Source organism: Sapajus apella, unplaced genomic scaffold (genome assembly GCF_009761245.1).
Source record: "Sapajus apella isolate SASKATOON/1434 unplaced genomic scaffold, GSC_monkey_1.0 scaffold11, whole genome shotgun sequence".
Classification (NCBI taxonomy): domain Eukaryota; kingdom Metazoa; phylum Chordata; class Mammalia; order Primates; family Cebidae; genus Sapajus; species Sapajus apella.
In genome coordinates this window covers 1,917,218-1,930,054 of record NW_022436951.1, presented here as the reverse complement: position 1 = coordinate 1,930,054, position 12,837 = coordinate 1,917,218, and the positions used below count along the sequence as shown (strand labels likewise).

The window sequence follows — 12,837 nt, the reverse complement described above, 5'->3', positions numbered from 1 at the left end:
GAACTCCAATGTAATGCAAAATAATTGTTATACTGTGCAAATCAATCATATTAATTACATGTGTTTTTCTTTTCCTTTCAGAATGCTTGAACCACATTGCTTTCCTTTGTCTTTGGTTCCAACGGAATTCTGTCCATCACCTCCTGCCTTGAAAGATGGATTCGTTCAAGTTGGTTATGAAAGCTTTTTTTTTCCCTTTGTAATTCTCCAACTTCTATCTCTCTACTGAGCCCTCAATCCATTTTTTTCTTCCATGGTGAAGCCATGCTAAAAATATTTTATATGTGCATTTTAGTTTTAGTGGTAAGGGTTTTAGTGTGTGACTTTTTTTCCTTGGCCCAAGGTGATCTGAATTCTGTAAGATACAGTGTATCTTCTGTGGTGTGGGAAATCAGTGCTGCCGCCCAGTGACTCAGAAACGTAATCATGCCAGAGGGCTACTGAACTTTGCCACCCTAAACACCAAACCCCGAATCTGCAAGCTTGCTCTTTAACTTAGAGAACTTCTCTTATTTTTGCCATGGAGAGAAGTCTTTTTTTATCCCTCATAAGTGTAGGCCCTGAGATGAAGTGTTAGGTTTATTCCAGAAGTCAATAAGACAGTTAGCTAGTGGCTAGTGAGATATGGATCATTCTACTTTGAGCAATTGAACTTTCCTATTCAGGAAAGAAGAGTAGTCACCTGCTTTTTGTCACTCTGGGAACTGTTGTTGTTCTTGGCTTTTGGGGTATTTTAATTAGTGCTGCTCTCAGCCGTTGTGACGAGGCTTTGACCTGCAGCCCCAGTGGTGCGTCTTCATGGTTCGCACAGGATGCTATTCATGAGGGCTTGCTCCCTGTTACCTGCCCTGCTTTCCTCATGTGGGGTTGTGCTTTTCAAATCTCAGGCCTTTGAACATGCGTTCACTGAAAATTTACTGAGGTTTCCCCAAACGTAAATGTAGGCACTATTGGGAGATGAAAGTTGTGTGTTCTCGTGTGTGTGTGTGTGTGTGAGAGAGAGAGAGAGAGAGAGAGAGAGACAGAGAGACAGAGAGAGACAGAGAATGAACCTAACATCTCTAATACCCATTCTGTCCTACCAGAGTTACCATAATTCATGGAGTTCCTGAATGGAACAGACGCTCAGAGAAACAGGCCAAGCAAACTCATGCACATTAGCAAACCATGAAGCTGCTGTCCACCACTCTATTGTGTGTGGTGTCCTTTTAGGAGCCAGGAGTCCCAAACATTGCTCTATGGACTGGCTGTATCCCAATTACTCAGGGAACTGAGATTGCTGTTTCTCCCTTGTCCTCTACATTTTCTGATTTGATAAGTTGGGAGTACAGCCTGAGAGTTTATTTTTTAATGTCTACAAGTGATTATGATATACAGCCACATTTGTGCCCTGTTGAATCAGACTTCCTCATATAAAAGTTTTTTTTTTGCATGGTAGAGGAAGGAATAGGATCATGAATCAAAACAGAACATGTGCCTCTCCCCATTTCCCCCAAACCTCAGCATCAACCTGGGCCCTCTGTTTCCTACCAACTTCCATGATAGAGCCAGACTGGGCCAGGACGTGCAGCACGACAGTGGGAAGGAGATACCAGGAAATCTTGTTCTAATCCCTAGAGCAGAGCTGGTTTAGGCATCAGCTCTAAGCCCTTTCCCAAGCATGAGTTTTTTCACCATCCCCTTGGGTGGAAGAGAATGAGAAGAGTAAGGAAAGGAACCAAGAGAGACCCCGAATGAGTGTGATTACCCTTCATCCACCCACAGGCTCAGACTTCAAATTCCTCCTTGCTTCACCATGAAAGCTCACTTCCCAGCATTACAGGCTAATGAAACTTTCCTGAATCTGACCCACCCCAGCAGCATTCCATATATACAGCGTGGAGTGGGAGGGTAGGATGGGGGAAGATCAACATTATGCTTCCCCTAAAAGTTATCAGCGAGCATAACTTAAACTTTCATGAGCAGACTGATTGGATTGGAAAATTTCTGACTGTTCATGCTGCCATTTTGTAGGCAGTATTGCCAATGAACAGCTCATACATTGTTTTTTTTTGTTGTTGTTGTTTGTTTTGTTTTTGAGAGAGAGAGAGAGTCTTGCTTTGTCACCCAGACTGGAGTGCAGTGGCGCTATTTTGGCTCACTGCAACCTCTGCTCCCCGTGTTCAAGCTATTCTTGTGTCTCAGCCTCCTGAGTAGTTGGGACTACAGGCATGCACCACCACGCTTAGCTAATTTTTGTATTTTTAGTAGAGACAGGGTGTTGCCATGTTGGCCAGGCTGGTCTTGAACTTCTGACCTCAGGTGATCCACCTATCTCAACTTCCCAAAGTGTTGGGATTACAGGCGTGAGCCACTGAGCCCAGCCCAATAATACCTTAATATGAAGAGTTGACTGACAAAGATGTTCCCCAAATCTGATAAAGAACTGATTTTTCCTAAAAGGAAAATAAATTATTTGGACAGCGTAAAGTGATTTTAGTAGAATGCTTAGTATAGTACTTGGTATTTTGGGGGCAATCAATACGTAATAGACAGTGGCAATAATAGTTCTATTTCAGTTCATGGTGGTACTAGTGTTATTGACTATATAGGGGAAAATGTTTTTACAGACACTTTTCTAAATCAGTTATTTAAATGTAGCTTGCCTGATGATGAAAAGAAAATGTGATTCATAGGCCAAATATATGTAAAGAAACCTTTTGTTCATGCAAAATAGACAAACTCTTTCCCTTTCCATCTTTTATTTTTGTTTAGGATGAAGGTACAACATTTCCTGTGGGGAAAAATGTACTGTACACTTGCAATGAAGGATACTCTCTTGTTGGAAACCCAGTGGCCAGATGTGGAGAAGATTTACGGTGGCTGGTTGGGGAAATGCATTGTCAGAGTGAGTGGTGTCAGTTGTAGTTTGTAATTTAAGATGAGAAAATGACATGGGAGAGAATGAACCAAGATAATTAACACTCACCATGTGGCCCATGTGTTGGCCTTTCTTTCCTGAAAGTCTGACACGATCCTGTTCAAGTTTTAGGAGCGACTTGAATAAGCCCACAGCCTTCTCTAGTTGGTAATGCTTCCATTCACTGAGGTCAATTTTATTATTTAAAACTTTCCGGTGCAAATTAAAATAGGCCAGGGAACTCTATTTAGATGAAGACCATTAGGACATTCTTCTTCTTCTTCTTTTTTTTACTTATACTTTAAGTTCTGGGGTACATATGCAGATGTGCAGGTTTGTTACACAGGTATACATGTGCCATGGTGGTTTACTGCATTCATCACCCTGTCACCTACATTAGGTATTTCTCCTAATGCTATCCCTCCCCTATCCCCTACCTTCTGACAGGACCTGGTGTGTGATGTTCCCCACCCTGTGTCCATCTGTTCTCATTGTTCAACACCCACTTATGAGTGAGAACACGTGGTATTTGGTTTTCTGTTCTTGTGTCAATTTGCTGAGAATGATGGTTTCCAGCTTTATCTATGTCCCTGCAAAGGACATGAACTCACCCTTTTTTATGGCTGCATAGTATTCCATGGTGTATATTTTTCTTTATCCAGTCTATCATTGATGGGCATTTGGGCTGGTTCCAAGTCTTTGTTATTGTGAACAGTGCTGCAGTAAACATATGTGTGCATGTGTCTTTATAATAGAATGATTTATAATCCTTTGAGTATATACCCAGTAATGGGATTGCTGAGTCAAATGGTATTTCTAGTTCTAGGTCCTTGAGGTATTTGCACACTGTCTTCCAGAATGGTTGAACTAATTTATATACCCACCACCACCACCAACAGAAAAAGCTTTCCTTTTTCTCCACATCCTTTCCAACATCTGTTGTCTCAGGATATTCTTTAGAGTGCAGTTACTCAGGATGTACTGCAATCAGTCAACTTCCTTAAATGCTTTGCATCCTGTTCTGTTAGGATACAGGCATCTGAATAAGAGCTTCTGCATGCAGTACCACCTGAAAACTACTCTGGCTTCTACCTCACTTGCAGTATAAGTTCAGCAAATAAATAGAGCTGTAGGGATATATTTTTCCTAAATCAGTTGCTCTATGCTATATGAGGAAAGCCCTAGTGTACACACACACACACACACACACACACATATTTCTCCCTTTGGGAATATACCTATTAGTGAAATTTCTGAGTAATTGGGTATTCATGCATTGGGGATACATACTTTTAGATTTAGTGGAAGCTGCCAGGCTTCCAAGGGGTTGTTTTACATCTCTGCCATAATCTGAGAAGTCATTGCTTTATGTGCTTACTAACACTTGATATCATCAGTCATAATGGTGTATAGTGTGCATAGTGATATCCTGTTTATTTATTTTTTATTTTTATTTTTTATTTTGAGTCAGAGTCTCACTCTGTTGCCCAGGCTGAAGTGCAGTGGTGTGATCTCACCTTTCAGGTTCAACTGATTCTTGTGCCTCAGCCTCCTGAGTATCTGGGACTACATGAATGTGCCACCACGACTGGCTAATTTTTGCATTTTTAGCAGAGATAGGGTTTTGCTGGTCAGGCTGATCTTGAAGTCTTGAATTCAGGCAATCCAACTATCTTGGCCTCCTAGATGCTGGGATTATAGGCGTGAGCCACCTTCCCTGGCCTATTTTTGTATTTTTTTTCCTAATGACTAATAATGTTAAGCTTGTTTCCTTATGTTTTTTGGCCATTGGTTATATTCTTTGGAGAAGTGGCTGTCCATGTCTTTTGTCCATTAAAAAACTTGTTTGCCTTTTTCTTATTTTAAAATTATATTAAAAAATTTTTTTTAAATTTCCATAGGTTACTGGGGAACAGGTGGTATTTGGTTACATGAGTAAGTTCTTTAGTGGTGATTTGTGAGATTTTGGTGCACTTGGCACTTGAGCAGTATACACTGCACCCAATTTGTAGACTTTTATCCCTCACCCCCTTCCCACCTTTTCTCCCAAGTCCCCAAAGTCCATTGTGTCAGTCTTATGCCTTTGCATCCTTATAGCTTAGCTCCCACTTATAAGTGAGAACATACTATGTTTGGTTTTCTTTTTTTCTTTTTGAGATGGAGTCTCACTCTGTCACCCAGGCTGGAGTGCAGTGGCATGATCTCAGCTCATTGCAACCTCTGCCTCCTGGGTTCAGGCAGTTCTCCTGCCTCAGCCTCCCAGGTAGCTAGGACTACAGGTGCACGCTGCCACACCCAGCAAATGTTTGAATTTTTAGTAGAGACCGAGTGACCTCGTGATCCACCTGCCTCAGCTTCCCAAAGTGCTGGAATTACAGATGTGAGCCACCGTGCCCAACCCAATGTTTGGTTTTCAATTCCTGAGTTACTTCACTTAGAATGATAGTCTCCAGTCTCATCCAGGTTCCTATGAATGCCATTAATAAATTCCTTTTTGTGGCTGAGTAGTATTCTATCGTGTAGATATACCACAGTATCTTTATCCACTTGTTGATTGATGGTCATTGTCTTTTTCTTATTGATCTCTCTCTCTCTCTCTCTACTGGAATCCTTAAGCAGAAACAAATGAAATAGAATATGAATATGAATATTTGCCAGTTGGGAGTAATACAGTCAAAAGTTTGTCTTTGAAAAGATTTATAAGAAACTTCTGTTTGAAGGGCTTCTTATCCTTTATTGTGAATCTTCTGATGAAACATTGTCCCAGTTTTTGTTTATCTAAAATGTCTTTTACCTTTATTTTTCAAAGGAATTTTTTTTTTTTGTTTTTGAGACAGAGTCTCGCTCTATTGCCTGGCTTGAGTGCAGTGGCACAATCTTGGCTCACAGCAACCTCCGCTTCTTGGGTTCAAGTGATTCTCCTGCCTCAGCCCCTCCAGTAGTTGGGATTACAGGTGCTCAGATACACCCAGCTAATGAAAAAAATAGCCCAGCTAATTTTTGTATTTTTAGTGGAGATGGTGTTTTATCATGTTGGCCAGGGTGGTCTTGATCTCTTGACCCGGTGATCTGCCCGCCTTGGCCTCCCAAAATGCTGGGATTACAGGCGTGAGCCACCCTGCCTGGCCAAGATATTTTTATTAGGTAAGAAATTCTAAGCTAGCAGTTATTTATTTATTTAGTTATTCATATTGTTTTGAGATGGAGTTTCACTCATGTCTCCCAGGCTGGAGTGCAATGGCGTGATCTTGGTTCACTGCACTCTCCGCCTCCCAGGTTCAAATGATTCTCCTGCTTCAGCCTCCCGAGTAGGTGGGATTACAGGCACCCACAACCATGCCCAGCTAATTTTTGTATTTTTAGTAGAGACAGGGTTCCATCATGTTGGTCAGGCTAGTCTCAAACTCCTGACCTCCGGTGATCTACCCACGTCAGCCTCCCAAAGTGCTGGGATTACAGGTGTGAGCCACCACACCTGCTAGCAGTTACTTTTTAAGTCATTTGATGATATTATTAATATTACATTGCTCTCTGATAATTGTTTTCTAGGGAGAAGTCAACTCTTAAGTTTTTCCTTTAGAAATCATCTTTTCTGTCTGACCACTTCCAAGAATATTATTATTAATTATTGTTAGTTTTTGCTTTGTCAGTAAGTTTATTGTCTTTATCTGAGAAATCCTCATGAAAAATTGTTTGGCTTAGCTCTCAACAGCCCACTCCCGAGCTCTGAAGAAGCTTGCCCTCTTATGAGCTACCGGGTCTTTCTTCTGAACAAGTGACATTTTGGGATGGTTCCACTTCTTTTTAACTTCTTTCTTGGGCTTCTTCTCATATACTGCATTCTCTTGTATAGCAGCATGAGTGTTCTTATACACCCCCTCCATCATGTCTGGAGTTACACCGTTCTTTATGTATTGAGAGAACTGTTTCTTGTAAGCATCTTCATCTTCTTCCCTTAAGTAGTGCATGTAATCTGCAGCATTGTGGCCCATGATGTGCTTCTGGTGTACTTCTGCATTTCAGAATCATAACCAGGAAATCGTTTGCTACTGTGAGGCATAGAGAAGCCTCCATCCACAGCTCCCTTTAGGGTGCTAAAAACTTTATTGCCTGTGAGTTCTGGCAAGGCCTGCATCAAGATAGCAGGTAAAGGCACCTGGCTGACCATCGATGCTTTTCACATTGTATTCATCTCCAGTCACCTCCACTTGGCCTTCATAGATCTTGTCCATGCCAAACCTACTGAGAATCCTGCGGGCCAGCAGCGGGCCAGTACAATATGCTTTAGCATCATTTTTCAGGCCAACCTTCACACTATATTTTGGCAGTTCATGTGCACATACTGCACGGACTATCATATTCCCTTCTATATGGGACTAAGCAATCTGTCAAATGATACCTGTGTTTGTTACACAGACTATCGTCCTGTATTTGGGTGTGCTGTATTTATTTTTATCCTGTATCACTAAGTATTTCCATGCATAATAATCAGTTTTACCCTCTTGTCATCTTCTAAAGTTCACTTGGTATCTTTCAAAGTAGCCCTTATTCTTAACAACTTTAACAAATTCCGTCCTGTGGAACAGAGACCTGCGTCTGGGGCTTGACAGTAGCTCTAGGGTGGAAAAAGGGTATTATTAATTATTTTTTGTTTTTGTCTTTCACCAGCAACTTTACTCTGTTGTTCCTAGGTGTAATTTTCTTTGTATTTATCCTAGCTAATATTCAAAGCACTAATTGAACCTGTGCTTTAAGTCTTTTGCCAGTTTTAGACCATTTCTTGACCATTATGTCCTAAAACGTTGCCTCTGTCTCATTCTTGCTCACTTGTCCTAATGGGACACAAATTATACATTTTTTGGACCATTATTTTTTTTAACATCCTTTTTTTTGTTTTGTTTTCTATTTCTCCTCTGTTTCATTCTAAATATTTTATTTTTTATTTTTTATTTGAGTTGGTTTGTTGTTCACACTAGAGGCAGTGATGCGATCTCAGCTCACTGCAACCTCTGCCTCCCAGGTTTAAGTGATTCTCCTGTCTCAGCCTCTTGAGTACCTGGGACTACAGGTGTGCACCACTGCACCCAGCTAATTTTTGTATTTTTAGTAGAGATGAAGTTTCACCATGTTGGCCAGGTTGGTCTCAAACTCCTGACCTCAAGTGATCTGCCTGCCTTCGCCTCCCAAAATGCTGGGACTATAGGCATGTGCGACCACACCCGGCCTCATTCTAAATATTTTTGATTGACCTATCTTCCAACTTATTACTTCTCTGTATATTTCTGTATAATCTCGTTTTAAGAACTCTATTGAGTTTTAAATTTTATTGATTTTATTTTTCAACTTAAAAAATTATATATGTGTGTGTGTCCACACACACACACACACACACACACACACACACACACACACATATATATTTTTCGAGACAGGATTTTACTCCTGTCACCCATGCTGAAGTGCAGTGGCACGATCTTGGCTCACTGTAATCTCTGCCTCATGGGCTCAAGCAATTCTTCTGTCTCAGCCTCCTGAGTAGCTGGGATTACAGATGTGTGCCATGGTGCCCAGCTTATTTTTGTAGTTTTTAGTAGAGATGGGGTTTCACCATGTTTCCCTGGCTGTTCTCAAACTTGTGAGCTCAAGTGACCCGCCTGCCTCGTCTCACGAAGTGCCGGGATTGTAGGTGTGAGCCATTGTGTCAGCTATTTTTCAGCTTTAGAGGTTTCATTTGTCTACTTTTTTATTGCATAGTGAATTTTTAAATTAATAACTTAATTTTTAGAGCACTTTTAGTTTACAAAAATCTGAGTAGAAAGTATAGAGAGCTCCCATCTATTTTCTTACTAACCACTCAGTTTCCCTATTAGGTATTAACATCTTCCACTAATTTATTAAAATTAATGAGCCTATATTCTTACATTATTGTATTTTAAAATATTAAAATTTTTACTTAAAATATATTTTTAAGTAATATTTTGATATGTGTAAACAGTGAGTAATAAGTAAATCAGAGTAAATAGTACATCAATTACTTCAAACATTTGTGTTTACTGTTTTATATTTTATAATTCTCTGTTGTAATTCTCCATCTTGTCATTAAAAAAAATGTATTAATTGCAGTTGTTTCAGGGCCTATATCTGTCAATTTCGTTATTTATGTAAGCCTTTTTCTGTAAGTCTGTTTCTATTGTCTTTCTTGGTTGGAATTTGGTCAATTCTTGTCTTTTTGAATGGTAAATTAGTTTTAATTGAATGTCAGACTTTACGTATGAAAATCAAAAAATTGGATGTTGCTGTCTTCCTCTAGAGAAGACTTAATTTTGTTTATGACAACCAGTGAGGCTGGCTTACGTCTGGGTTATCTCTATTCCAAGGGTGGGCCCATTAAGGGGTTCCAACTGAAGGTATGAGTTTTCTACCTGGCCCATTTTTTTTTTTTTGGACTGGACTGGACTCTAGTTTTTAAAACCCTGGACCTGTGAGACTGCTAAAAAACCATTCATCTTTTTAGCTTCTGAGCTACAGTTTTATCCTCAGTTTAGCAGCCTTTCAGCACATTTTTTTTTTTTTCAAATTTACAAATACCTCAAGGAAAAATGTGTTACCAAATGTTGTAATCACCACATTAGACTTCCCTTCTCTCTGAAATCTTGGACTCTGAAACTTGCACTGCCTTATTAGTGCTCTGATTCTCTCAGAAATAGTTTTCTTTTTAATTTTGTACAGCCTTTCCATTTTCTGTTTTGGTAGGAGATTTATTGTCAAAACAGCAAATGTGTTAGAAACAAGCAAATTCCATACCAGATGATGAAATTTCAGAAAACATAAGATATGACTTGTATTTTGTTGTGTCCCAAACAGTACACAACATATTTGGCAAAATACAGGCACTCAAAAATGCTGTGGAGTTTTGAATATATTCATGGGGTACTAGCTCAATTTTGCTACATTGATAGATTTCATTGTGGTGAAGTCAAAGCCTTCAGTGTATCCATCAGATGCTATTTTTGAATGATGTTTATTTTATTTTATTTTATTGCATTTTAGGTTTTGGGGTACATGTGAAGAACATGCAAGATTATTGCATAGGTACACACACGGCAGTGTGATTTGCTGCCTTCCTCCCCATCACCTATATCTGGCATTTCTCCCCATGTTATCCCTCCCCAACTCCCCACCTCCTGCTGTCCCTCCCCTAGTTCCCCCCAACAGACCCCAGTGTGTGATGCTCCCCTCCCTGTGTCCATGCATTCTCATTTTTCAACACCCACCTATGAGTGAGAACATGTGGTGTTTGATTTTCTGTTCTTGTGTCAGTTTGCTGAGAATGAAGATCTAAAATTGACACCCTATCGTCAAAATTGAAAGAGCTAGAGGAGCAAGATAAAAAAAAACTCAAAACCTAGCAGAAGACAATGAAAGAATTTTTTTTAAATGACAGTGGTGTAAGGATACAGCAGTACTTTGTAGAATATTTTCCAAAGTCCATTAGGGATATTAGTGAGATTGTTTTTTTGATAATAAATTCTGACTTGCTGTTTACACTATGTGTATTTTTTCTTTTTCTCTGTTCTTTTTTGAAGTAACCAATTTGAGCTAATCAATGGAATTGAGTAAGAAAGAATATAGATAAAAAATCAGGGAACACTGAACACTTTTATGTCTGCAAGGTTAAAGGTGGTGCGTTAGCTGGGTGTGGTGGCATGTGCCTGTGATCCCAACTACTTAGGATGTTGAATCAGGAGGACTGCTTGAGTGCAGGAGTTAAAAAATTTTTTTTTTAAATTTTACGTTACGTTCTGGGATACATGTGCAGAGCGTGTAGGTTTGTTACACAGGTATACATGTGCCATAGTGGTTTGCTGCACTTAGCAACCTGTCTTCCAGGTTTTAAGCCCAGCAAGCATTAGGTATTTTTTCTAATGCTCTCCCTCCCCTTGTCCCCCACTCCCTAACAGGCCCCAGTGTGTGATGTTCCCCTCCCTGTGTCCATGTGTTCTCATTGTTCAACTCTAACTTATGAGTGTGAACGTGTAGTGTTTGGATTCCTGTTCCTGTTAGTTTGTTGAGAACGATGGTTTCCAGCTTCACTCATGTCCTTGCAAAGGACATAAGCTCATCCTTTTTTTATGGCTGCGTAGTATTCCATGGTATATATGTGCCACATTTTCTTTATCCAATCTATCATTGATGGGCATGTGGGTTGATTCCAAGCCTTTGCTACTGTAAATAGTGCTGCAATAAACATACGTATGTGTGTGTCTTTATAACAGAATGATTTACAATCCTTTGGGTATATACCCGGTAATGAGATTGCCATGTCAAATGGTATTTCTGGTTCTAGATCCTTGAGGAATCGCCACTCTGTCTTCCACAATGGTTGAACTAATTTACACTCCCTCCAACAATGTAAAGGTGTGTCTATTTCTCTGCATCATTGCCAGCATCTGTTCTTTCCTGACTTTTTAATGATTGCCATTCCAACTGGCGTGAGATGGTGTTTTTGATTTGCATTTCTCTCTAATGACCAACAATGATGAGCTTTTTTTCATATGTTTGTTTTATAAGTGTCTTCTTTTGAGAAGTGTCTGTTCATATCCTTTGCCCACTTTTCGATGGGGTTGTTTTTTCTTGTAAATTTGTTTAAGTTCCTTGTAGATTCTGGATATTAAACCTTTGTCAGATGGATAGATTGCAAAAGTTTTCTCCCATTCTGTAAGTTGCTTCTTCACTCTGATGATAGTTTCTTTTGCTGAGCAGAAGCTCTTTAGTTTAATTAGATCCCATTTGTCAATTTTGGCTTTTGTTGCAATTGCTTTTGGTGTTTTAGTCATGAAGATCTTGCCCGTACCCATGTCCTGAATGGTGTTGCCTAGGTTTTCTTGTAGGTTTTTTTTTCTTGTAGGGTTTTTATGGTTTTAGGTTTTACATTTAAGTCTTTACTCCATCTGGAGTTAATTTTTGTGTAAGGTATAAGGAAGGGCTCCAGTTTCTGTTTTCTGGGTATAGCTAGTCAGTTTTCCCAGCACCATTTATTAAATAGGCAATCCTTTCCCCATTGCTTGTTTGAACCTAGGATTTGAGGCTGTAGTATACACTGATTAAATCTATGAATAGTCACTGCTCTCCAGCCTGGGCAACATAGAGAGACCCTGTCCCTAAAAAGGATGAATAAATAAATAAAAGTGGTGCTTTAATAATTTCAGAGAGCAAAATATCTAACTGGATGAAAGTTAATGAAACTCAAATGAATACAGCTCAGAAAAATTCTGATGGGACATCATTAGAGCACAGAAATAAGCGACAGCTGTGAAAAGTTTGGTTTCAACAGTAGGCGGGGTATTAGGACTCTGTTGGGGTTGTTCATTTTAAGTCGCCACATTGTTTTGAGGGGATGGGTGGGGGGGAGATGTTTTGGTCTCTAGTTATTTATTCGTCACTTACATGCCAGGCTCTGTGTGACATGTTTTTCAGTCCACCCTAAGAGTACTTACTTCTTCCTCCTTGTCCTCTAATATGAAAAAGCAGAACAAGCGTATCAGCATCACAGAAGACTCTTTTTAAAAAGATGGTTTATAAGAGCAATGACCCTTATATTTTGCTCTCTTTTATCTTTAGAAATTGCCTGTGTTCTACCTGTCCTGATGGATGGCATACAGAGTCACCCCCATAAACCTTTCTACACAGTTGGTGAGAAGGTGACTGTTTCTTGTTCAGGTGGCATGTCCTTGGAAGGTCCTTCCGCATTTCTCTGTGGCTCCAGCCTTAAGTGGAGTCCTGAGATGAAGAATGTCCGGTGTGTACAAAAAGGTGAGTGGCTTCTTCGTCTATCCAAGGACACTTGCACTCAGGTGGGTGAGAGTCTTTGCGTCAGCCTTCATGGTACTGTATCATATCATAACTCTGAGTCATTCCTCCATTCTTGCTCCCCAAGA

The 12,837-nt window shown here is 39.9% G+C and overlaps 1 protein-coding gene across 1 annotated transcript in view; it reads left to right on the top strand.

Annotated features, from left to right (window-relative positions):
• C7 (complement C7) overlaps window positions 1-12,837 on the top strand; it is a 73,293-nt gene that overhangs the window by 50,000 nt on the left and 10,456 nt on the right. Inside the window, exons 13-15 of the mRNA XM_032278867.1 lie at window positions 82-169; window positions 2,755-2,887; window positions 12,521-12,712. Of these exons, the coding sequence (XP_032134758.1) occupies window positions 82-169; window positions 2,755-2,887; window positions 12,521-12,712 (413 nt within the window). The remainder of the gene's footprint in view (window positions 1-81; window positions 170-2,754; window positions 2,888-12,520; window positions 12,713-12,837) is intronic.